Source organism: Papio anubis, chromosome X (assembly GCF_008728515.1).
Source record: "Papio anubis isolate 15944 chromosome X, Panubis1.0, whole genome shotgun sequence".
In the NCBI taxonomy this organism is placed as follows: Eukaryota; Metazoa; Chordata; class Mammalia; order Primates; family Cercopithecidae; genus Papio; species Papio anubis.
The window spans coordinates 88,059,531-88,087,118 of NC_044996.1; the positions used below are offsets into that span (position 1 = coordinate 88,059,531).

Genomic DNA, 27,588 nt, shown 5'->3' on the forward strand with positions numbered 1-27,588 from the left:
TTAGTAGAGGTGAGGTTTCACAGCGTTAGCCAGGATGGTCTCGAGCTCCTGGCTGACCTCATGATCCACCCATCTCGGCCTCCCAAAGTGCTGGGATTACAGGCGTGAGCCACCGCGCCCGGCTCCTTGGTTGTTTTAAATACACACACACACACACACACACACACACACACACACACACACACGTATATTTAAATATAAATTTCACTCGGGATCAATCCCTAGTTGTTCTATATATATTAAATATATATATTTAGATAGATAAATAGAGAGATAGATACTTAAAACAACCAGGGATTTATCCCAGGATTGGGATTTCACAGCACAGGTAATGTGCATGAAATGTGTATATGCTGTTTTAAATATATAAATGTTTCATTCATTTCTTTGTTGCTTTTCTAGTCTCAATTTCATTGATTTCTCTGCTTACCTTTATTAGCTTCTGTTTTTTTGCTTGCCTTCATCTTATTTTTCTCTTTTTCCTAGAGTTTCTTGAAGTGGGAGCTTAGATTATTGTTTTAAGGCATCTCTTCTGTTATAACGTAAGCTTTTAGCACTGTTAATTTTTTTTCATTACTGCTTTTACTGCATCTCACAATTTTTGATATTTTTCAGCTCACTCAGTTTAGTGTATTTATATTTTTCTTGAGACTCTATGAAATACACATCATTCAGATATATGTTGTTTAGTGTACAAGTGTGTGTAGATTTTTTTTTTCTGGCTTACTGGTTTTTAGTTTGATTTTATTAATGTCAGACAACACATTTCTGTATTTCTGTTCTTTTAAATTTGTTGGGGATTATTTCATATCCCAGGAAATGGTCTATTTTGGTATGTGTTCCATGAGCACTTGCAAAGAATGTGTATCCTGCTGCTGGGTGAAGTGTTCTATAAATGTCAGTGAGATTCTGCTGGTTGATGGTGATGGTTCTATATCCTTGATGATTTCTGGCTTGTTTTATCAAATGTTGATAGAGGTGTGTTGAAGACTCCAGCTATACTTAGACTGTATACTTAGGCTAAACTAAATTTATCTTTAAAAATGTCTTTCTTCCATAATAAATTAAACTTAGGTTATTGCAATGTTTTTACTTTATAAACTTTAAATTTAAAAAAAACAATTTTACTCTGTTAAAGCAAACTAAATATGGCTGAGAAAGACTCAGTACTTCTACATTTGATACCTTGTGGATGAACCATAACCTAGTTTGAAGATTAAAAAGATTGAAAACCTAATTTAGGAGTATGTGTCTGTAACAATAGCTGAGCCTTGGCTAATCCCAGAAACCATACTTCAACCACTCATACACTGCTGAGTGTTCAAACTGTGAATAATGCAAACACCAAGCTGTGACCAATCCAGTTGTTTCTGTACCTCACTTCCAGTTTTTGTGTGTCACTTCCCTTTTTTTTGTTTATAAATCTTCTTCCACGAAGTGGCTGTGCTGGCCTCCCTGAATCTTCTATGATTCTGATTGCTATCTGATTCATTGTTCAGTTAAACTCCTTTAAATTTACTTTGGCTGAATTTTTTCTTTTAACAGATGGTGTCAGAAGTGGGATCTGAAGTAGAACTTCTAACGACTCCCAGGATCACTGAGTGAACAAGCAAGGTACATGCAAGGACCTATTTGTGTCGTTTGATCTCTCAGAGGAGCTGGAGATCTTGGTTATGTTCTCTCTTGGGTTTCAGAGCTTCATGAATTTGTGTTTTGAGCTCTTTGAGTTTCTTTGGGTGAATTTCTCATCCAAACTTGGTTTGTAAGTCACTACAGAAACTGGACTTGGTCCAGGACTGGATTTGTTCCAGTGATTAACTGGTTTGGATCCAGTTAGAGGACTTTTACACCTGACTGGGTCAGAAAAAAACTGGCAGTAAATGGCAATATTGTAGAAACTGAAAAAATTGGCTTCTACATATTCATGAGGATTTTTGTGTTCTACCCCTTTGTTTCACTTTTTTTTTGTGCACACCTAGGTAGGAAAAGTCACTGGCTAAGTTCATCAAGGGAACCTGAGAGCAAAGTCAATATTTTAGGTACAAATTGAATTCTTAATTTCTGAAGAACTGAGTTCCGCTGGCTTACACATGCATAAATGTTAACCCGGGAAGCAGCGAAGTCTAACAGAAATGATGAAAGAGTCACACCTTATCTGTACTTCTGTCTGATTTCCTAGTATCCAAACCTACTACATAATTAAAATTACTTACTTGCCAGGTTTTTTTACCAAAAATAAAAATTCTGGAGAGTTACCATTATAACATGTATTTGAGACTACTGAAAAAACAGTTTTATTTGCAAGGTATATGAAGACAGTAAAGTATTTTTGGTAAAAGATTATAATAAGGCATGGGAATGTAAATGTTTGCCTAGATTAGAGGGCTAAAGGATTGTTTTAAATTAGATAAGATAAAGGTAAACGTTTGACCAAGCTGTAAAAGGTTTGTAAAAATTAATATTGTAAAACAAATTTTGTATGTAAACATATTGACTAAATTTAAAGAGGTATTATTATTTGTTTTTTTCCATAAAATTGAACATTGAAATAAAAGCACAACAGGGTCTTCTTAGAGCACTAATCTGCTCTTCAACAAAAATTTGTAAAGGGTAATAAAAGGTTTGTGGGAATCTCACCTTATGATACTAATGATTAAGATTGAATCAATTTGTCTGTAAGATTTCTTAAGAATTAGGGTTAACATTCATGGTACCCTAATGCCAGGGTGAAATTTTGCTTTCTCTCTTGAACAAGACTTTCATGTAATAGTAAATGATAATAAAAGATTTTTGTTTGCCTTCTGAATAAACTACCAAAAAAGAAGGGAAAGACAAGAGACAGACTGTTTGGAAAGCTAAGTTTTCTGCCTATTAATGAGTAATGGTTTTCACCTTTTTAAATTTTTTGAGTCATCATTTTGGCTAAATGAATGACTTACAGTACCTAGAATTCTATTTCATCATATCAAACTGTTTTAAATCTTTACCATATTTGATAGGCTTCCCAAAATCAAATTTCAGCTTCAAAATTATATTTCATGACCTCTAGCTTTGGAAGGCTCCAGAGGGCCCCTTAAGCACCCAAAGGAAAGGTAAACAGAATTATTTGACATATAAAGTTACATGGGAAGCACTGTCAAAAAAATTAACTTTCTTCAGGTTATATTTTAGTGAACGATATTAATATATGTTCCAAAATTGTATGGGATTTCAAAATTTTTAGTATATCTGAGTGTATGCTATTCATCATTATTATGGTTATTATGTTAAGTTATTGTAGACCACAGAAATAATCAAATTTTTCTTTCAATTGTGTTTTTAACTATAACCATTTGAAGTCATTTCTACAGTTAATTGCTTAATACTGATGCTCTTTCTGAAAAACTTCACAAGCATGCAAAATCCTAGAATATGGTGTGTTTTAGTAGGTTCATGAAAAGATGGGAAGGACCCTGAAAATCACTCTTGAATACAGGTTTCTAATAACTTTAAAATCATATCATTTGGACTGGATAAGAATTCCTGAAACTTTAATGAAAAGACTGACTGGTTTATAAAACTGCTAACCCAAGTAGAATAAAAATTGATTGAATAACAAGAAAATACTCTGCCAGATTTGAATGCTAAATCAGCCAATACTGAAATTGTTTAGGTATACAATTTGAATAAACTCCATGGTCTAAGTCAAATTACCTATGATAACCCACCAATTATCAGTGCTATGTACCTAATTTGGAGAAACAACTGGTATTCAAGAAAACATAAGTCTAATGTTAATTAAGCATGGACTCATGGAGAAGCAGGACAGCCACTTTGTCCTCCCTGAGTCCTTAAAGCTTTTGTTATTAAAGGTTCTGTATTCCATGACTCATCATGGAAAAGATAAAATGATCCAAATTAATTATGTATTAATGTGGTGTCTCCTAAATTCCTAAAATACTTTATGACCAATATTTGGTTTGTCACACCCATATTCCTGGGAAAACAATCAAAGCTTCAGGTGCATTTGGTTAGCTGATGGGCCATTTAAACATTTTATATAGGAATTTCATTCAACTATCATTTTCAATGCATGTTTTCTGGTTGTAAAAAAGTTTTCCCGTGCAAGAGCGTTGCTGTTATAACAGTAGATTATTATGCTACAGAGTATTTTCACCAGGTAAAGAAAGTTTTTATGGATCACTGACTGAGGACAATCAATCCCTTCACAATCTAGAACCCAAAAGTTGGATCTTCTGAGAACATCACAGAAAGGCTGTATTTGCCATCCACACTACAACAAAACTTCAAGACCTTGAATTTTAGATTCATAATCTCACAACTGAGAAGGGTCTCTCCACACTCTTGGAACTGTACACCCAGTGGAGCCCTTAAAGTAAAGCTAACCAGGGAAGTTTCTCTCCAGAAGAAGATGGCATCTCTGATGTGAATAGCTTTTCCCAAGATCACAGGTCAAGACTTCTCTAGTATCAAGAGATTCTTGTCTAACTATTTTTTTTCCTTGCTTATGCCTCTATGAACAATAGAAGTGAAAAGAGGGTCTATTGTGTGCACTTATGGGTTATACTTTTACTTGTGAAGGATTTTGCAGCCAGCCTTATACATGGACAACCTTATACTTCGATAGATAAAAGATGAAGGCTCAATGTAGATAAGAAGCTTTAACGGTACACATGTTGCCTCATAATCAATCAGAAAGAGAACATTGGTTCACTCCTCTTAACCCACATCATGGGTTAAAGCGAACATTATGAGGAGGCCTTCACTCTTCTAGAGGGCATCATTTGTTAGATCTTTTTTTCCATGGTTTGGAGTAAAAGAAGCAATGATTAAAAATGTATCCCTCCTGATAGGCTCTATAGCAGATTTTACTGTAAAGGCTATGGTTACACAACAGACTAAATTCTCTTATGAAAGTTATGCTAAATAATAGAATTGGCTCAATGGAAAAGTATCTGTGCAGCTGCTGGCACTTGTCGCCTATGGATAAATACATCAAATGTAGATGATAAAAATTCAGTTGTAGGGGAATAATGGAAAGACTACTTAGCTAAGTGAGTAGATTCTATCTAGCCCATTCTTTAATCTATTTAATTTTAGGTAGTTTGATTTACGGGAACCCTGTGTAAGGAGCATACTACAAACTGTTGGTGTTATCCTCCCAATAGTCATAATAGTAGTCTCCCTTGTGTGCTGCATTCTCTCAAAAGTTTTAAATGTTTGCATGCAGCCATCTATAGAATATCAAATGGTCTCTCTTCAACTGGGATGAACAAGAGCTGAAAAATATATGCGACCATGAAGATATGGAAACTTATGAATTACATGCTGAGACCAGAAACCCAAAATGATGTTAACTGAGAGTGGCACTAAGGCCCTAGGTTTTGGTCACACTCTCACCTAAGTGAGAACCTGACCCAAAAAGGGGAATTTTTAAACAAAATTACGGGAGGCCATTGTTTTGGACTGAGCTCTTGCATTAGGCCCTAACAGATCAAACCAAACAAACATGGAGTCGCTCATGCTAAATGTGACATAATCAAATTAAGATTTTAAGGAAACACATAGATCCTAGAACAGACCAGATTTTATTTTTCTCCTGCAAACAGGATGTTCCAGCATAAGGAGGTACCGTCTACTCCGTCCTTGTTCCCACCTTGTAAAACCCACTGTTCTACTGTTTTCCAGTGGGTTTCAAGACCAAATAAGTACATTTACAATGGTGATAGTGACATCAATGACTAAAGTTTTGGTCAACATCTCAAAATTGAGAAAGTAGCCAAAAGGGAGGAATTGTTAAAGCAAACTAAATATGGCCTGAGAAGGTCTCTACTTCTACATTTGAGTCCTTGAGGACAAAGCATAACCTAACTTAATAGGTAGACAAGATTGAAAACATAACTTAGGAGTATGTGCCTATAACAATAGCTGAGTCTTGGCCAGTCCTAGCAGCCATAGTTCAACCACTCATACACTGCTGAGGGTTCCAACTGTGTTCAAATAGTGCAAGCGCTGAGTTGTAACCAATCCAGTTGTTTCCGTACCTCACTTCCGATTTCTGTATGTCACTTCCCTTTTTTTGTCTATAAATCTTCTTCCACCACATGGCTGTACTGGAGTCTCTCTGCAGCTGCAGTAATTCTAAGGGCTGCCCAATTCATGAATCATTCATAGCTCAACTAAATTCCTTTAAATTTAATTTGGCTGAAGTTTTTCTTTTAACAACTCTTTGCAATAACATTTAGCTTGACACAAAAACATACTGTATAGGTGTACAAAAATATTTTATTTCTTTATATCCTTATTTCATAAGCGTTTTTTCTATGTTTGTATTTATTTATTTATTTTTACTTTTTGGACATTTTGGTTAAACATAAAGATACAGGCTGGGCACAGCGGCTCAAGTGTGTAACCCCAGCATTTTGGCAGGCCAAGGCAGGAGGATTGCTTGAGGCCAGGAGTTCGAGACCAGCCTAGGCAACATAGGAAGATCCCGTCTCTATAAAAAAATATATATATATATAAATTAGCCAGGTGTGGTAGTGCATGCCTGTGGTCCTAGCTACTTGGGAGGCTGAGGTGGAAGGGTCGTTTGAGCCTGGGATGTCGAGACTGCAGTGAGCCATGATTGTGCCCCTGCACTCCAGCTCGGGTGAGAGAGTGACACCAGGTTTCAAAAATAAAAAAAAATAATAAAAATAAAGACAGAAACACACATATTAGCCTAGGCCTACACAGGGTTAGAATTGTCAATATCACTGTCTCCCAACTCTACATCTTGTCCCACTGGAAAGTCTTCAAGGGCAGTAACAGGCATGGAGCTATCATCCACTATGAAAACAATGCCTTCTTCTGGAATACCTCCTAAAAGTCCTGCCGGAACCTGTTTTACAGTTATTATTTTTTTTAATAAGTAAGAGGAGTACACTCTAAAATAATGATAAAAAATATAGTATAGTAAATGCATAAGCAAGTAACATAGTCATTTGTTATCATTTTCCAGTATCATGCACTGTAGATAATTTTATATGCTAGACTTTTATATGACTGGCAGTGCAGTATCATCACAAACGTAATACATTGCACTATGATGTTACAGTGGGTACGTCACTAGGTGATAGGAGCTTTTCAGCTCCATTGTAATCTTCAGGGACCACACTATGGTATATGTGGTCCATTGTTCACTGAAACATCATTATACAGCACATGCCTGTATATGTGTATGTGTGTGTATATCTATGTGTGTGCATATATTTATGTACATATATGCGTATATATAAATTGTTATATTGGCCAATTTCCAAAATATGGTTTTCACACAGCAATCTCAAGTTAATATCCAGAATTCCTTGCTTCTATATATGGCTATCAACCACATTTTATCTGGTGACTCTTCCAGGGACAGATTCCCACTTTGCTTCCATCTCCCCACCTCCAAAACAACATTTAAATGAATAGCCTTGTACCCATCTCAGTAATTTCTTTTTTTTGGTGGTGGTGGGGGGTGGTGATTTATCCCAGGAGTGGGATTTCAGGGGCCCAGGTAATGTGCATTTTTATTTTGACTAAGTAGTGCCAATTTGCTCAGCAGGATGGCTATAACAGTTCACAGTCTTACCAGCAGTTCATAAGGGCTCTTGTATCTGTGTTTGCATTCAGAAAGCTGGAGAATTAAGAAGGTGCTGGGGGTGGCACCCAATTGGAGATCTGTAGGAGAATATACCCTGAGCTGATCTCATTTCTCTCTTAAACAACACAATACTTCCTGTCTCCCCAAATTCATTCTCCCCTCTTTCTATAGTAATAGACCCTCTGATTTTCAGTTGGGCATGTAGATTTCTGGAATAAGGACCATATTACCCCATACCTTTTGCAACTATTTGTGACCATATGACAGCTTTCTGGCTAATTTTATGGAAGCAGAAATGATTTCTACAACTTCTGGATTGTGACTATAAATGGAAGAGCCATTCCCATTGCTATTTTCCTATTGGATAAAATCTGTACACAACAGTGGGCAATCTTGAATCATATAGATGAGGGCAATACCCTGTATACAGTGAAGCAACAATATAAAAATAGCCTAGGTCCCCAACATCAAACACCACCACAAACCACAAATACCTTGTTCCCAGATCAATAATGTGAGAGATAATTAAAACTGTCTTGTTTTAAACACTGTTATTTTAGGACTTTCTTGGATTAGCATTATTAACATCCTGGCTAATCAGTTATTTTATTTAATTGAATCTAGGATGCCTTTGAATGTAAGGTACACATTATTTTGTATGCTACTAAGAAAAAATGCTACCAATTACATTATAACAAATTGTTTTCTTATAATTCAAAATTTACATTTTATACAAATTGAAAGACCTAATGTAGACTTATTCAAGAGATTATTTTTATCAGAGTTTTCTGGTCTGAGTTCTTCTTCATACAAAATAGTTTTCTGTTTTCATGGAGAATCATGGTGAAATCTTGTTGAGGACATTTTAAATGACAATTAACCTAAATACATGGTGGCAACTATGGACAGTACATGTTGGCAACCATGGACATAACTCAGTTTAAGAGAAGACAATATGAATAGTCATGGCAAAGTTCACATGTGCTCAGATATTGACAACAACCCCACAGCTGCATCCTGGCCAACAGCAGTCACATGTTTAAGCATGATTAAAACACCAATGGATTTTAAGACACACCCTGACTTTAGATTTTTTAATGTAAAATATGTGTCTTAAATGACAAAATCTGATCTTTTGAAACCATATTTGAGAAATAACCTTGACTTTCACTTCTAGTCAAGATAGAGTAACAGGGATCAGATTTACCCTCCCAGGCATAACTAAAAACAGAAAAAACTGACAAAATATAGGAAAAAATAGCACTTAAGTCACTGGACTTCAGGCAAGTAAGGTCAGCGATCTCTAAAAGATGGAAAGGCTTAGATGAGCCCTAAGATGGCCATATCTTCATGCCTAGATAAATATTCTAGGCTGCAGGGAAGGGAAACTCAGTCAGAGCCTGCTAGTTTCCTTCAATTGAAAAAAATGGAGCCATGACTCTAGGGAAGCCAAGGTATCAAAAATTTTCAGAAAAGGGTTTTGGAGAGTGTAGACCTATGTAGAAAGAGAACTCTATTGCAATAGCACTGTTTTTATTTTTTTTTAATGAAAAAAAGGATTATCTCAATTTTCAGAAGATCCACACCCACCAGTTATTCAGTTAAATACTGATCAGCACATGTGTATGAGAAAACTACATAAGGCCAGGAAAATAACCACCCAAAGGGGACAGTGATCAGAGCCTACATGGACCTGGGAAGAGTCACTATTTCCAACAGCCAAGGTAGAAGAACTTCACAATTCATAAAGCATTAAAGTACAAAGAAGGGTTTTGTAATAGCACTGGGGAAATGACTTCTAGACAAAACACTACTTTGGTTCCACTTAACTATGCTTAACAGTAAGACTTACAGGGATAAAACTGATACTAAGTATAGGAATACAAATACATGCAGCAACCAACAAGATAAAATTCACTATTTCTGGCATCCATTCACACTTTACTATTACCAGATGTAGAAATAGGCAGGAAAAATATAACCCTTAAGATGGATATTTGTGAATTTTCCAGTTTTCCTTCTACTGTTGAATTTCACTGTAGTCAGAAAAGATACTTGGTAGGATTTTGATCTTCTTACATTTGTTAAGATGTGTATCATTCCTGTAGCCAGAGAAGGCCAAACATTGATTGTCTACTACCTAGGATTGAGAAAATCCTGGGTGACTTAGACCAACAGGATACATCCTGAACCTGGAATTAAGGTCTATCCTACTCATACCACATTGTGGCAGGGGTAGAAGAGATGCAAGGAACCAATCCCAGATGGAGAATTCTCAATCCTCCTTGTGATTGGTCAACTTTGGATGCCACTCCTTTGTGATAGTCCATTGCCCTGCTCGTGCTTAAGTTCTGGGATATAACTGCATGTTATTATTAAAATGTCCTCATGAATGGTTAATTTAGTTTATGAAAGATTTCTATTGCTTGCAACCCAAAGTGTTACTTGCTAAAGAAATATAGAAGTCATGGAAAATTGTTACCAGAAAGAGAATGCAATGCAAATGAAATAAAATGAAATAAAATAAAATAAAATAAAATAAAATAAAAATAAAATAGAGCTTGGTTGGAATCCAAATCCTCCCCTTGCTAAGCAACTTACAACAGGTTATTAACTTTGCTAAGCCTATTTCACCATATTTAAAAAGAAAATAATGGACTTATAAAGTTTTTGGCAAAAATTCTATGAACTAATGTATATATATAAAGGTCTTTCCTAGTGTAGAGCAATGACTAATTAACATGGGGTGTTTTATAAACTGTTAAAAGAGTTTAGAGATGGTAGGGGTCAGAGCTTGAGGGATTAGAAAATCTCTGTGGGGAATGCGGCATTTAAGCTTGAGTTTAATGTCTGCATAGAATTTCCACATCGGAAATCTCTGAGACAATAGGCGAGCATCAGAGGCATACAGGATTGTGTCCAGTAAGGGTGCAGAGGTAAGAAAATACAAGACATGCTCAGAAAATGGGAAATAAATAAGTTAGTACTGAGAAATCTCTCATTCATATCTCCCTCCATATTTTGTCTGTTTCTAAAAAACAACCCTTTTACCTCATCAGTCAGGTTATTCATACTCATGACCAAGGTTCGGCTACAGCCTCCTCTGCGGTACTTCTTCAGTCTCTGCATAAAAGTCTACATTCATACTGTTCATAAATGGTTGCTTATTCAAACAAGGCATTTTGAATACTTTTATCTATTTTTGCATGCTGTTACCCTTCTTCCTCATATGTTAATATTTCATCATTTCTAACACACTATGGGCATGAATAAAAAATATATACCTTTATTCAAAATGTGCATAATTATACTTTCTGCTGACTTAAGAGGAAAAATAACTTTCCAAATAGAATTAATTTCATCCCCACATGGGCAATTAATAATGTATACTGTGTACATTACATAGACTATTCTTCATTTAGGGAATGACACAAAATTTATTTTTTTCTAATTAAATTTTGCTTTGTCAAAAAAAAAAAAAAAAAAAAAAAAAAAAAGATGTGCTCATTGTCCTAATGTGTTCTATCCTGGAGAATGTTCTGTGCACAGTCAGGAAGAGCATCTATTCTGTTGCTCTTGGGTTTAATGTTTTATATGTCTGTAAGGTCCATTTGGTCTGTAGTGTTACTCAAGCCTGCTGTTTTTTATTGATTTTCTGTCTGACTGTTACATTCATTATTAAAAGTGAGGTATTGAAGTCTCTTACTATTATTGTTTTTCTGTCTATTTCTACCATCAGTTTGTCAATGTTTCCTTATATATTTCAGTGTTCTGATATTGGGTGTATATATATTTATAATTGCTATATATTTCTGGTGAATTGATGTTTTATCATTATATAATGATCTTCTTTGTTTTTTAATGACAGTTACCTGTATTTTTAGCCAAATGAAGTTGTCCCATAATTTGCTCTTACAGTTTATTTTTAAAAATCTTTAACTCTATGTATTTTGTTTGGGATAATGTCTATTACTATTTCTGGAAGTTCACTAATCTTTTCTCCCTCTTTTTCTAAACTAAGAAATTTTTAAATCTTAGACATAATAGTTTTCATCTATAGACTTTTTATTTGAATCTTTTTTATCTTTACCATGTCTCTACTTGGTCAGTTTTTCCTCAAGCTTTTTGAACATATTAAATGTACTCATAATAACTTTTAAAGTCATTAGCTAATAATTCTATTAACCATGTGATTTATTGGTCAGTTTTGAAGGAAATAATGAAGAGAGAGCAGAAATAAGCGAAATAAAGAATCAATTTTAAAAAATTCAACTAAGAGGGGTTTTTTAAATTAAAAAAAATTCACAAATCTTTAGCTAGACTAAGAGAAAATAGAAAAGAATCAACTAATTGAAATCAGAGATGAAAGATGACACACTACAACTGATGCCAAGGAAGTAGAAAGGATCATAAGAGACTACTATGAAGAATCACATATCAACAAATTGGATAACATAAAAAATGGCTAAATTCCTAGAAACATACAATCTGGCAAGACTGAGTCCTGAATAAATAGAAAATCTGAGTAGACCTGTAGTTAGTAAGGAGATTGAAACAGTAATTAAAAACTTCCCAACAAAGAAAAGGCCAGGACCAGCTGGCTTCAATGGTGACTTCTGACAGACACTTAAAGAAGAGTTAATGCCAATCCTTTCCAAGCTTTTCCAAAAAAGTGAAGAGGCGACACTTCCAAACTCATTTTATGAGCCTAGCACTACCCTAATAATAAAGCTAGATGAAGATACTGCAAGAAAAGAAAACTAGAGGACACTATCTCTGATGAATATGCATGTAAAAATCCTCAACAAAAGACTAGCAAACTGATTTAACAGCACATTAAAAGTATCATACGACACGGCGAGTGGAATTTGTCCCTATCACGTGAGGATAGATCAGCAGGCAAAAATCAATTAATGTACTATATCACATCAACAGAATGAAAGATAACAGTCACATGATCATCTCAAGAAATGCAGAAAAAGCCTTTGACAAAATTCAACATTCTGTCCTGATAGAAACTCTCAACAATTAAAAATAGAAGGAAATTACCTCAACATAATAAAAGCCATATATGAAAAGCCCACAGCTAAGTCATACTTAATGGTAAAACACTAAAAGATCAGCAAAAAGACAAGGATGTCCACTCTTGCCATTTCTATTCAACATAGATCCTAGAGACCTAACCAGAGCAATTAGACAAGAAAATGAAATAAAAGTCACCAAAATTGAGATGGAAATGATAAGATTATTGCTGTTTTCAGTTGACATAATCTTATTTGTAGAAAACCCAAAAAATTCCAAAAAGACTGTTAGAACTAATAAATGAATTTAGTAAAGTTACAAGATGCAAAATCAACATACAAAATCAGTTGTGTTTCTGCACATTATCAACAAACTATCTGAAAAGGAAATTCAGACACAATCCCACTTATGATAGCACTAAAAAGAACAAAATACTTAGCAATAAATGAAACTATAACATATTGATGAAAGAAATTAAGGTAGACACAAACATATGGGAAGACATCCATGTTCATGGATTGGAAGACTTAACCATACCACTCAAGGCAATCTACAGATTCAATACAATCCTTATAAAAATACCAATGGTATTTTTTTTAACATTCATGTAAATTCCAAATAGCCAGAATAATCTTATTCCCTGATTTTATAATATATTACAAAGCTGCAGTAATTAAAACAGTATGGTACTGCCATAAAAACAGACATAGAGGCCATGGGAAAACATAGCCCAGAAATGAATCCACTCACATACAGTCACTTGACCTTTGACAAAGTTTACAAGAATACACAATGCAAGAAATGAAAGTCCTTTCAATAAATGCTATGGGAAAAACTATGTCCACATGCAAACGTACAAAATTGGACCCTTACCTTATACCATACACAGAAATTAACTACAAATGTATTAAACACTGAATATAACTTCTGAAACTATAAAACTCCTACAAGAAGCCATAAGAGAAAAGCTTCAAGACTTTCCTTGTGGCAGTGATTTAATGGATATGACACCAAAAGCACAGGCAACAAAAGCAACAATGACCAAGTAGGATCACATCAAATTAAAATGTTTCTGCACAGCAAAGAAAACAACAAACAGAGTAAAATGGCAACCTGCATAAAGGATGAAATATTTGCAAATCATATATCTGATAATGGATAAATTTGTATAAAATATAAGAAAATCCTACAAATCAATAGCACAAAAACTATTAACCCGATTGAACATTGGGCAAAGGAGTTCCATAAACATTATTCCAAAGAACACAAAAATGGCCAACAGGTATAAAAAGAGATGTTCAATGTTGCTTATCATCAGGGAAATATAAATTAAAACTATAATGAAATACCACCTTGCACTGGCTAGTATAGGTATTATTTTTTTAAAAAGTATATTGCCAAAAATGACAAGAAATTGAAGCCCATGTTCATTGTTGGTGGGAATGCAAAATAGTACAGCCACTATGGAAAATAGTATGAATGTTACTCGAAAAAATAAAATACAACTACCATATGATCCAACACTCCTAATTCTAGGTATTTGTCCAAAAGAATTGAAATCAGGATCTCAAAGAGATATCTACACTTCCATGTTTATCACAGCATTATTTACAATAGCCAAGATATGAAAACAACCTAAATAAATGAATTAACAATGTAGTATATTTATGCAATGGAATATTATTAAGCATTAAAAAGAAGGAAGTCCTACAAAATGAGATAACATGGACATAATCCTAAGTGAAATAAGCTAATCACAGAAGGAGAAATACTGCATGATTCCACTTATATGAGGTATTTAAAGTAGTTAAATTCATAGAAGCAGAGAGTAGAATGGCAGTTGCCAGGAATTGAAGGAGGGGGAAACGTAGAGCTGCTATTCAATATGTATAAAGTTTCAGGTGTGCAAGATGATAACTGCAAGAGATCTGCAGTACAACATTATGCTTCTATTTAACAATACTGTATTATAAATATAAAAATTTGTTGAGGGTAGATCTCAAGTTCTGTGTTCTTACCACAGTAAAATTAAATTACATTAAATTAAATTAAATTAAAAATACAGATAACTGAAGACCAAGAAGAAAGAGGAAGATAAAAATATTTGAAGAATAAATGGCCAAAACTCTTTCAAATTTGATTAAAGCTATACACTCACTGATCCAATAGATTCATCAAACTCCAAGCATAAAATCCATAAAGAACGTGACACCAAGCTATATCATAATCAAATTGCTCAAAACCAGTAAAGCAGTCAGAAAAAAAGGACACATTACACAAAGAGTATCAAAGAATGATGGAAGCAAGATGACAGTGGTGTATCACTTTTAAAGTACTGACAAAATCCATGCCAATAAAGAATTATTTACCCAGGGAAAACAACTTTGAAAACAAAAGTAAAATGAGAACTTTTCACACAAGGAAAGATAAAATGCTATATCATCAACAAACCTGCACTACCATAAATGTTAAAGGGAGTCCTTCAAGCAAAAGGAAAATGATAGCAGAGGGAAATGTATCAAAACAAAGGAATACAGAGCACTGAAAATGGTAACTACATAGAAAAATATCATGATTATTTTCTTCCTTAATTAAGTTACTTAAAAATATAATCAACAGTTTAAACCAAAAAGTACAAAAATGCAATAGTACAGAGGCCAGAAAGGGAGAAATATAGTGTTGTATGCTTCTTACATTATATGTGCAGTATTATGAGCTCAATTGAAGGTAGGTTGTGATAAGTTAAGGATGTATATTATAAACTCTAAAGCAGTCACTGAAATAATAAAACAGCATTATAGCTAACAAGTCATAAAATAAGTTAAATGGAATCATAAAAATGCAATCTTGTATCTTGGATTACATCCTAGAACAGAAATAGGACATTATTTCATTTCACACTGGTGAAATCTAACAAACTAATCTATAGATCCAACAAAATCCTATTAAAATCCCAGTATGGTTTTTGATAGAAATTGACAAGGGGAATCTAAAACTCATAGAAATTCAAAGTGCCTAGAATAGCCAAAATTATTTCTGAGGGGCCGGGCGCGGTGGCTCAAGCCTGTAATCCTAGCACTTTGGGAGGCCGAGACGGGCGGATCACAAGGTCAGGAGATCGAGACCATCCTGGCTAACACGGTGAAACCCCGTCTCTACTAAAAAGTACAAAAAACTAGCCGGGCGAGGTGGCGAGCGCCTGTAGTCCCAGCTACTCGGGAGGCTGAGCCAGGAGAATGGCGTAAACCCGGGAGGCGGAGCTTGCAGTGAGCAGAGATCCGGCCACTGCACTCCAGCCTGGGTGACAGAGGGAGACTCCGTCTCAAAAAAAAAAAAAAAAAAAAAAAAAAAAAAAAAAAAAAATTATTTCTGAGGAAGAATAATGAAGTTAGAGAACTTACATGACCTGATTTCCATAATTATTAAAAAGACTTTGTAATCAAATCAGCAAACTATTGGCATAAAGATACACAAATAAAGAAATGACACAGATAGGTCAGAAATAAACCCGCAGATATAAGGACAAGTCTTTCAAACAAATGATAGTGAAACAACTGAACATCCAAATGCAAAAGAAAATCCTTAACCCATACCTTGCACCACACAAAACATTTAAGTGAAAATGGATCACAGACCTAAACATGAAACCTAAAAATAAAAGTTCTGGAAGAAAATATAGGAGAAAATCTTTGTGAACATGACTTAGGCAAAGATTTCTCCTAAATGGCACAAGAACTCACAATCCATAAAACATACTGATAAATTGGATTTCTTCATCAACATCAAAATTTTCTGGCCGAGTGCGGTGTCTCACACCTATAATCACAACACTTTAGGAAGCCATGGCAGGAGGATCACTTGACCCCAGGAGTTCATGACCAGCCTGGGCAACATAGTGAGACCCTGTCTCTACAAAATATTTAAGAAAAATTAGCCAGGCATGGTGGCACAAGCCTGTAGTCCAGTTACTGGGGAAGCTGAAGTGGGAGAACTTCTGGAGCCCAGGAAGTCAAGGCTTCAGTGAGCCGTGATGGCACTGCTCAACTCTAGCCTGGGTATACACACACACACACACACACACACACACACACACACACACACACATATATATACAAGTCTGTAATTCAAAAGACACTGTTAAGACAATGAAAAGATAAGTCCCAGACTGGGAGAACATGTTTGCAAATCAAGTTCCTGGTCAAAATGTGTTTACAGAAAATTTAAAGAATACTCAAAACTTACAATCAGTAACCAAACAACCCAACTGAAAAATGAACAAAAAGTTTGTAGAGAAACTGGGACCCTCATACACTCCCTCTTGGGATGGAAACTAGGACATCCACTTTCAAAAACACTTGTATCTTAAAAAGTTATACATATACTTACAATATGAAACAGAAATCTCACTCCTGAGAATCTAAGCAGTAAAAATGAAAACATTTTTCCACACAAAGACTTGTATACAAATGTGCAGAGCAGCATTATTCATAAGAGCCAAAATGGTAGAAATAACTGAAATGCTCCTTAACATGTGATTGAACACCCAAAATGTGGGATATCCATGCAATGGGATACTATTTGTCAACAAGAAGGAATGAAATACTGTTACATGTTGCAATGTGAATGAATCTCAAAAACAATAAACTAAGTGACTGAAGGCAGACCCAAAAGGCCACATTTGTATAACAATTTATATGCAGCATCAAGAAAAAGCCACTCGATATAGACAGAAAATATATTACAGGTTTCCTGGGGCTGTGAATAAGAACAAAGATCAATTGAAACTGAACAAAGAGCCCATTTTGGAATGACGGAAATTTTCTAAAATATTATGGTGATGATTGCACAACTCTTTAAATTCATTAAAACATGCTGAATTGTACACTTGAAATGGATGTTTCCTATAAGGAGCTTACTGGCTTAATAAATAAATAAATAAATAAATAAATAAATAAATAAATAATTTGTTGCATTTGAGGTAGATTGTCTTTACTATGCTCTTCAGGATTTGCATCTAATTCCCAGCCTTCCATTCTCTGTCCAGCAATTGAGAAGTTTGAGCTAAGCTTAAATCTAAATAAAAGGCCCTTCCTCTCTCTAATGTGCACTGAGTGTCATGCCAGTCACTGCTTAGATGTACTCACAATACCAAATTCACTCTTTACAAACTTCCATCAATCAAGCAGACTTAAAGATTATATTAAGCAAGCACCATTTATCCAGAAGTGTGCTGGTTCTTGTGGATGAATGATAAGATCCTTTCCTTCAAATAAAATAACTGATTGAGATCCAATATAGAAAATGGAACAAATCATAACTGTTATGGTTAAAGTGGAAGTGGGACCCCCAGAGTCATTAATCTGTCCTCGAATTCAACCATCACCTGACTCTATCACAGTGGCCCTTTATTACCCTCCCTAGAATTCTCTGGGCTATTTCAAAGTCACCCATGAAATCTATCCTCTTTATTTCAGAGGTGAATAAATAAAGGTCCAGGATGGGAAAGGGACTAGCACAAGGCACATAGTCATGGTTCTCTGAGTCCTCTAAAAAGTACAGATTTATGCATGAAGCAACTTGAAATCAGAGTATATACATGAGAGCTTTCTAGACAGTGGCACTATACCGTATTTCTCTCTTTAACCTCCACGTCACCTATCATTCTGCTTTGGCCATAAGCGGGGCTCAATCATTACATTTGGAATGAAAACATACTGAATGCAAACAGGTGGTAAATCCAGCGGAGTGATTATAGCATCAGTAGCCTCAGAGAAGAAAAAGCATTACCATGGGTGGCAAGGATTTCATTCATTTGGTTCACATTTATTAAGAATCTATAAGTGCCAGGAACTGAAAGCAGCCGTCTGTTAAGAAAGGCTTTATTTAATAATAGCTTTATTTAATAACAATAGCTATTATATTTGTGGTGCCTACTATGTTCCAGCAACTGTATTAGGCACTTTTTATGCTATCAAAATTTAATCTTCACAAGAACCATACCAGCAGGTATGTTTTGCTTCATTTTTACACATGAAGAATTTGAGGCTGAGAGAAGTAAAGTGACTTGCCCAAGAACACAAATTCAGGAAGTGGAAAATCCAGTGTTGTAAATCTGATCACCTTTCCATCACACCAAGGAATTTTCATCATATGATGGATTTAAAGTCATAAAAACCAGGCCAGTAGGGTGAATTCTTGTCCTGGCTCAGTCACCAATTTTCAGGGTGAAATAGTGCACTTCATGGAATCTTTTGGCACCTTGGAAATTCTATCTGGAAAGTAAGACTCAGTGTAGCCTTGCATGGAATTGTTGGATGATTCAGTGATATGAAATCTGTGGAATGTTTGGCCCTACACGTGAGGAAGGCATCCAGATCATTAAAGATGCAATTTTATATATAAAAATGTCCTAATGAGATTCTTCCAAGAGGTTAAAGCACAGCTAGTATGCCTAGTGAACCACAGGAAAACCACAGGGTTTTTAGGGTACTTTAGGGTTTCCACAGTCACCAGGATGACAGTCTTAGGTAACTTTTGGACCAGTATTCCTGAGCTCCTGTCCTAGTCTGTCTGTTCTTCTGTAACACTATACCATGGACTGGGTAATTTGTAAAGAACAGAAATTTATTTCTCACAGGTCTGAAGGCTAGGAAGTTTAAGATCAATGTGCCAACAGATTTGGTGTCTGGTGAGGGGCTTGGTCTCTCCTTTCAAGATGGCACCTTGTTGCTGCATTTTCAGGAGGGAATGAATGTTTTGTCTTCATATGGTGGAATCACAGAAGTACAAAAAAGGGTCTAAACTCACTCCAAGTCATTTTCTAAGGCACTAATCCATTCTTAATGGCAGAGGCTTCATGACTTAATTACTTCCCGAAAGGTCTCTCCTCTTAATATCATCAAAATGGTAGGATTATGTTTCAACATATGACATTTGGGGTACATTCAAATCATAGCAGATTGCTAGGCCACAGGTTCTCCAGAGAGACTCCTGAGCCAAGACTAAAACATTCAGCTGGATACCTTCTTTTCAATGATTTCTTTCTGGCAAATATGGAAGAGGACAGGTGCAAAGACGGAGAAGTTCTAGGGCCATGGATCATCCATTGCCAGGACAAACTTGGCAGGCTCATCTGTCATCCAGCTTCAGAGGTTACTCAGCCCCAGTGCTTACTCAAAAAGCAAGGTAGAACAGCTGGGACCTATAGGCCTCGAAGATGGGAAAATTAAGTGAAAAGATACTGTTTACTGGAGATTGATGGAAAAGTGCTAGTATTTGTTAATAAGTTGAGGGGATGATAAGAAGTGGACAATTCCAGATTATATTGTATAGGTATAACTGGCCAGGTCTTACTAATGCAGTTGTTCTCCACATGTAGTCCCTGCACCACCACCAGCAGCATTGCCTGGGAACTTGTTAGAAATGTAAATTCTCAGGCCCCACTCCAGATCTACTGAATCACAGACCCTGGAAATGGGGCTCAGCAATCAATGATTTAACAGCCCTTTAGGTGGAGCCTCCTGCATGGTCAAGTTTAATAACCACTATGCTAATGGTATGGATGGAGAGGGTCACATAAAAAGAGGAATAAAGAATGGCTTCCAGATTTCAGCATAGTGAGGCATTTACTGAGATGGGGAAGACTGGGAAAGAAAAATGTTTAGGGGTGGGGCTGGAGTTAAAGGCCTGTTCGAGATGCTAGTGATACATGCAAGGGTGTAAGTTAAATGGGCAGTTAGATATGTGAGTCTGGAACTCAAGGGAGAGATCAGAGCTATTGACTTTGATTAGAAGATCCTTCCAACGGGTCTAATTTATTGTAAGTGATGGGCCACCACAGGATAGCCCAACCCTGATTATGGCCCAGATCAGGTGCTCAGTAAATGCCACTGAATGAACACAAAGGAGCTAGCTTTTCCTACTTACTCCAGTCTGGTGAGAATATTGCCTAAGCACTAAGCATTCTTCCATGCAATATTTATTTGCTCAACTGGAAACAAAGCTACTGTCAGCAAAGTAGGTTTCTTATAACAGTTCATTCCGAAAACTTTCTCACATCTCAATACCAAATGCCAATAACTTTTCACTCTCTCTCCTCCAGCCAGCATTGTTTGGCTTAACTTGCCCATCCACAAGTCCCAGAGGTTCCAGTTATCCTGTGCCTTGCTCTTGAGTAAGCACTGGTTCTGAGTCAATCCCCAAGCCAGGTAACAGAGGAGCCTACTGAGGCTGCCACAGCAATGGTGGAAGGAAGGGAAGAAGGGAAGAAGGGAGGAAGAGAGGAAGGGAGGAAGGGAGGAAGGGAGGGAGGGTGAGAGGAAGGAAGGAAAGAAGGAAGGAAGGAAGGAAAGAAGGAAGGAAGGAAGGAAAGAAGGAAGGAAGGAAGGAAGGAAGGAACATATGAATTCAAAATTGCATCATTAGATGGGATAACTTGAGTGCTATAATAAATCTCCCTGTGGAGACTGTGGTGGGGGTATTGTAATTCATTTTAACTGGGGAACTTGAGAAGGTTTTGGAGAAGATGAGGCATTTCATATAGGTCTTCCTTGAAAAATGAGTAGGACTTAGATGCTTGGAATGGGAGAGTGGCATTCTAGAATGAGGAATCTGCAGACGCAAAGGTCTGGAGGAATGAAAATATATAAAACAGTTAGAACTTCTATATGGCTAAAGGATAGGGTGAATAAAAAGCAGTAGTAGCAGATAAGGTCAGAATGGTGGCTATGGGACAGATTTCTGGGGAGGCAGCATGAATGCCATGGAAACACTGATAGGCAAATGTGTGTTCAACAGAGACACAGTAAGAAATGACGTAAGTGAGAAATGAATTTCACCTCATGACACAATACACACATACACATATTTAAAACTAAACAAAACCTTCCCCAAAGTATACCTACTTCTTCATATGCAATGTAAGTTGATAATTTCCTTTTTAGTTTAAAAAAGGTTTTTTTAAAAGTGCTACTAGGGACCAACCAAATTATTTTTATGAGGTAATAATGGGACGCAGCCTGTATTTTTCAAAAAGATTGTCATACATAATGAAAAGTTAGTGAAGATGTTTGAGAAATAAAATAACACCCATGCTTTAGGAAGGTAGTTCTCATAGCTTCCTATGTGGATGACATTGCAGATACAGCAGAGACTGTACACAGGGAAGTAATTCTTCAGATGGAAATGGATACTGCATTACAAATATCCATGCCAGTTATAATGAAGGCTTGAAATGGAGCAGTAAACTGGGAGGTGGAGAGTGGGGCAGGTATTGAGTAAGATATTCAGGATAGAAATAGTAGAATTTGCTAAGTGATTGCAGGTGAGTCATTAAAGAGAAATAGGAGTCAACATTGACTTTCAGATTGCCATCTGAGGTAACTGTGCAGGAAATGGTGGCATTAAACCAAAGGTTTAGGGGGAGGAGCTTGATTGCTGTAGGAAGAGATGTAGATATAAATCTGAGAGTTATCTGTGAAACTTCCAGGCGGACAAGCCCACTAGGCTGTCATATGTGTGGGCTAAAGCATGAATGTAGGTGGGGTATACAGGTTGGAGATTTGGAAGATAATATTTGAAGCCATGGAAGTACAGGAATTTACTCAAAAGAGTGTGTAGAAAGAAAAAAAGAAAAGAAGGACCCAGTCAAGAAACATTCATTTAAGAGTATCTACTTAACACAACATCTCCTTCCAAAATGGTTTTTCTTTTTTTCAAGTGAGGAAAGCTCTTTGTGTATGGATATGTGTACATCAGGGTGTGAGTGTATGCAATACACATGAATGGATGGCATGTGCATTTTAAGGAAATATTGTTATGTACTTGGGGAGCTGGTGTAGGGCTCTGGTCCATTTAATGGTGCCTGTACTCACTGTCTCTGTTTTATTACTGTTATCCCCCCTTTCCCTTTTTTCTATCATCCTTCTTTTGTTCCATTCTTGTCTCTCTTCTTCCACTTATCTACATGCTCCTTCATCACCATTTAAAAGTCCAAGGAAAACATGGGCAAAATAGATTAGTTTGGGTTTTGGGGGCTGAGGTTGGGAACATAATGTGGGAGTGTGATTGGGATTGGGCTGAAAGACAGGGGTGGGCATGTGTTCAGAGTTAGAAGCAGAAAATGTTCTGTGGTGGGAGAATCCACTTCTGATGTTTTTCCCACTGCAAATTCTGCCATTGGTGTGAGTGCTGAGTATTAATGTGTACATTTCTGGGCTCGTGTCTGAATGTGTGTAAGGCTCTTAGCTTGACTTCAATAGGTCATTAGATGATGCTGCCGTCATCATTCCTGCTTCTGTCCAGCAAACATTATTTTTTTTTAACAGAAATATGCTGCCATGCTTATACTTCAGGAGATTTAGGATTAGAGCAGTTAGGAAGGAAGGAAGAAAGGAAGATACGTATCAATTCAAAATTGCATCATTAGATGGGATAACTTGAGTGCTATAATAAATCTCCCTGTGGAGACTGTGGTAGCGGTATTGCAATTCATTTTAACTGGGGAACTTGAGAAGGTTTTGGAGAAGATGAGGCATTTCATATAGGTCATATTCACAGTGAATATGAATAATGGTTAATCAGATAATTAGCATTTGTAAGGGCAGTTAATAACATTGAAATGCATATGCCATGTGAATAGGAGGATATATTATTTTTTCTTTCCTAGCTGTGTAACCATGGGAAGGTTGCCTAACCTATCTGATCCTCAATGCCCTTATTCATAAAATGGGGGTAATAATTCCTATCCCAGATTTTCTTTGGGAAGACTAAAGAGTAAATGAGCCAGGAGCTTTGAAATTAAAAAGTGCTTGACAAATGTTAGTTCCTTTCTTCAGTTTCTTTGACTCTTTGCTCCTTCTTTCTTTCTACGTCCCATACATGTTTACCTGTCCATATGTGAACGTGAAGTATATGTTTATAGTACTTTCTCCACTTTAAATTCTTAAACCAAGTGGCTTAACCTTTGTATATTACTGTAAAATTGTCAAAAGCAGGTTAATTTAAGTCCCTTTTGGAACACACACATTTATTTTTCATTAAGTAATATCTATCTCTGTCCCTAGGAATTTTCTTTGCTCTTAAGTCTGTATTATTTGATATTAAGATGGCCATTCCTGCTTTATTTTGATTAATGTTTGCATGGTATTTAGACCATTTGTTGTGAACATAATTATTGATACATTAAGGCTATGTCTGCCTTTTTATTTTTTGTTTTCTGTTCTCTGTAATTTTAGTTTCTCCATTTTCTTTGCCCTGCCTTCCTGTGGGTGACGAGCATTTTTAAAAAATTCATATTGATTTATTTATAATGTTTTGAGTACATTTCTTTGTATAGCATTTTCAGTGTTTTCTCTCAGTAATATATTATATATACATAACTTATTTAATAATCTTCTGACTTCACCACTTTACATGCTTGAATGAAGTGTAGAAGCATGTCCTCCCCTTTACATCTCTTTACATTCCCCAGTTTACAATATAAATGTGTTAAATATTTCCTCTACATATGCTGAGACCACATTAGATAACATTATAAATTTAGCTTCAATTATCAAACATAAGAAATTTCAAGAGGAAAGAGAAAGTCTGCTGTATTAACCATGTTTTTGCTTACTGTTTATTGTTTCTTTTCTGTTTTCAGAGCTTACTATCATCTTTTTTTAGGGTATATCTAAATTTCCTTAGTATCTCTTCATTGGAGAATGTCTTGATTATCCATTCAGTACTGAAGGATATTATTATTGGACATAGATTTCTGGGTTGTCACTTCTTTTCCTTCAGCATTTAAAAAATGCTAGGGCATCATCAGTTTCTGATGATAAATCTGTCATTCTAAAGTTTTTTTTCCTTTGTAGAATTGTTTCTCTTCAGCTGCTTTGAAGAAGTTTCCTTTTTCTTTCATTTTTCAGAGGTTGATTACAATGTGTCCTGGAGTGTATTTCTTTGTGTTGATTATGTTGGTGTTTGCTCCTCTTCTTGAATCTAAATGTTTATGTCTTTTGCAAATTTGGCAAGTTTTTAGTCATTATTTTTCCCGATAGTTTTCCAATCCTGCCCTCTTTCTCCGGGGAATCTGTTGGCATAAATGTTAAAGCTTTTGTTATAGTTCCACAGTGATTTCTACTGTTTTATATTTGTAAGCTATTTTTTTCCCTCTGTCTTCTCCACCTTACTGTTGAACCTATCCATTGGGTTTTTTTTGGGGTTTTTATGTTACTGTATTTTTCAGTTCTAAAAATGTCACTTTGTTCTTCTTTATGTTTTATATTTCTTTGTTGAGACTTTCTATTTATTTTCTGAGATTTTCTACATTATCACTTGTTTCAAGTGTATTGTAACTGCTCACTGAAATGTTTTTATGACAGGTGCTTTAAGATCCTTATCAGATAATTCTAACATGGGTGTCATCTCAGTATTGGCATCTGTTTATTTTCTTTTCTCATTCAAGTGGATATCTTAGTATGGAAAGTGATTTTTTGATTAAAAGTTGGATACTCTGGATCTTATTTAAATCTTTTGTTTTAGCAGTTCTCTAACACTCTCCTGGATGGAAGAGGGACGGCAGAAGTCCAGTTTCTCCACTGTCTCTTGACATCCAGATTGGGGAGGGGCTGTTTGTTACTGCTGGTTAGAGGTGCAAGTTTGGCCTTTTCTCTGGGCCTATGCTGATTCCATCCTAGCTGGTTGAGGTAGAAACTCCTAGTTACCACTGGTAAGGGTAGAAGTTATGGTTCTCCATGTGGTCTTCACTGGGAAAGGTCTATTTTCACTGGGGATTAAAGTCCTTGCTCACAACTGGTCCTTTTCTGGGCATGGGGTGGTGGTTCCTTTGAAGCTTGGTGAGAGTGGAAGTCTAGGCTCTCCATTTGCAAGCCTAAGCTTCTGACTAGCTGCATTGTTATTATGACAGCTGGCATTCTACTGTACCAAGGTGTCACATTTTCTAGCTAACTTCTGACGCTTTTGCAAAAAAAAAAAAAAAAAAAAAATTGCAACATATTCCTTTCTCCTTTCCAGACTTTGCCTAGGACATAGTGGGAAAAGGAATACCTTTGCAGGCAGACCAACAAAATGTGGCACTTTCAAGCTGGGTGGCTGTGGGAAAATCACTCAAATTCTCTGGGCCTCTATTTCCCCAGCTGTAAAGGAGGAGTAGGAAGCTCACAGGACTCTTGCTGAATGAGCAAAATTAGGTCAAAGGGCCTGGCACACAGGGGCGGGATGGGGCTCAATAAATGATAGTTCCCTTCCTTTACCTCTCCTGTAGAAAGAGAGATGCAACCCCCCAAGAGGAAGAAGAAACCAAGGTGTTTTACCTACCACCACTAATCACCACGTGTAGGTCTCATCCAGCACTCTAAGGGTTAAATCTCATGCCCAAAGTCTTATTTCTTAAAGAGACACACTTGACATCTTCCACCTTGGGTTCTCAGAAAACACTCCAGGGAGACAGCTTGATCCAGGCCACTCTCAGAGTGAGAGCAAAAGCCAAAGCAGGGGCTCACGCTGAGAAGGGGAGGTGAAGACAGACCTTGTGCCAGCCCACACAGCCCGGCGCTATTGTGTTCTGAGCAAGGACAATATCATCGCTTTGCCAAAAGCTGCTCCAGAAGCAACCGGGTGGCGGACTCCACTTCGGCAACTCCCATTTTGCCAGCCTGCCTGTCTCCTCCAGCTCCTCAGAGCAGCTGTCGCGATCCCACCATCAGCGCAGCGACCGCGTCCCCAATCCCCATTGCTCCCATCCCCCTCCCAAGCGCGGGATAGGAAGGAAGAAAGTGGCGAGTGAGTGAAAGGAAAACGAGCGCGCGCCATTCTCCCAGCTCCGCCCGCTGAGATTCCTCTGCAACCCCCACTTGGCAGCCCCTGGCAGCAGCCACCAGCCCTGATGCGCTAAACTTGGCTCTCAAAAGCCTTTCCCAAACTCCAGGTTCTCAAGTTGAACAAGAGACTGGAAAAAAATCTCGACTCCTAAAGAGCAAGGAGCCAAAGACACATTGGGGCACACAAGTACTTTTTAAAAACGTGACCATGAATGCAGAGTCCTGACCCCCACCTCGAAAAATAAAACTGTCTTGGGACCAGCCCTGTGTTTCTTCCTCTTTGCTTTCTCAGCCACATCTGGCAAGAGGTCTCTCTCTCTCTCTCTCAACTCTCCTCAGCGCCCCTCCCATCCTCACCTCTCCTGCAAGTCTGTGGTGAATGGGCCCCTTTCCAGCTCCCCAGACAAGCAGCCCAACAATAGATAATTAGCCCTCTCCTGCAAGGAAGGGTTGGTTGGAGGGGGGCGGGGGGTTGAGGGGGACAACGTGCCACTTACCTGATCTCTTTAATGCTTTCCAATTTGCACATGATTTCTTGCTCATCTGCCATACTTTTCACTGTCAATTTCACGTCCCGAGAGATGTACAAATACACCAGCCAAAGGATACAATAGACACAATGTAGCCACCTCCTCCGGGCTTGGGGCTCTGAGCCTGTGCGGTAGGGGCTTGGAGAGGCCTGGGAGCTGTAGTCCACAGCTTCAGGGCCAGCCAGGCAGCCCGGGGGCCTGTAAGACTACAACTCCCAGAAGGCCAAGCGAGACATGCCTGTTTCCCTTCCTGCAGCCGCACTTTAAATCAATTTGTTATAGATAATTATGTCAAAGGTTGTGAAGAGTGCAAAGGAATGGGGATATTCATCTGGCCCGTGTGTGGGAAAATGGGGAAAAAAAACTCCTGAAGGCCATTGGAGAGATGAGAGACGTACCCATTCGCTCCCCTTCGGGGGTCCTTGCACCCACTCACCCGCAAAAGATTAGCAGTAGTTGCTAATTATGCCTTGGGGATGGAAACAAAGCCTGCAGGGAAAGTAGCTTCGGAGATGTTGAAAGTGCTAGCTGCTGCCTGGGGACCAGTAACTTTGGCATTCAAATTAGGGTGGGGCGGGGGTGG

At 37.1% G+C, this 27,588-nt stretch overlaps 1 protein-coding gene across 4 annotated transcripts in view; it reads right to left on the reverse strand.

Annotated features, from left to right (window-relative positions):
• The window catches only part of LOC101010478 (zinc finger C4H2 domain-containing protein), a 119,892-nt gene that overhangs the window by 36,973 nt on the left and 55,331 nt on the right, over window positions 1–27,588 (reverse strand). The window contains exon 1 of one of the 4 annotated variants that reach the window (XM_021932617.2): window positions 26,973–27,521. The exons of 2 other annotated variants lie outside the window; for them this stretch is intronic. In XM_021932617.2, the coding sequence (XP_021788309.2) occupies window positions 26,973–27,025 (53 nt within the window). In that variant the 5' untranslated portion in view covers window positions 27,026–27,521. Of the gene's footprint in view, window positions 1–26,972; window positions 27,566–27,588 lie in introns of those variants that run through there. One more of the 4 variants, XM_003917805.5, reaches the window with a different exon arrangement.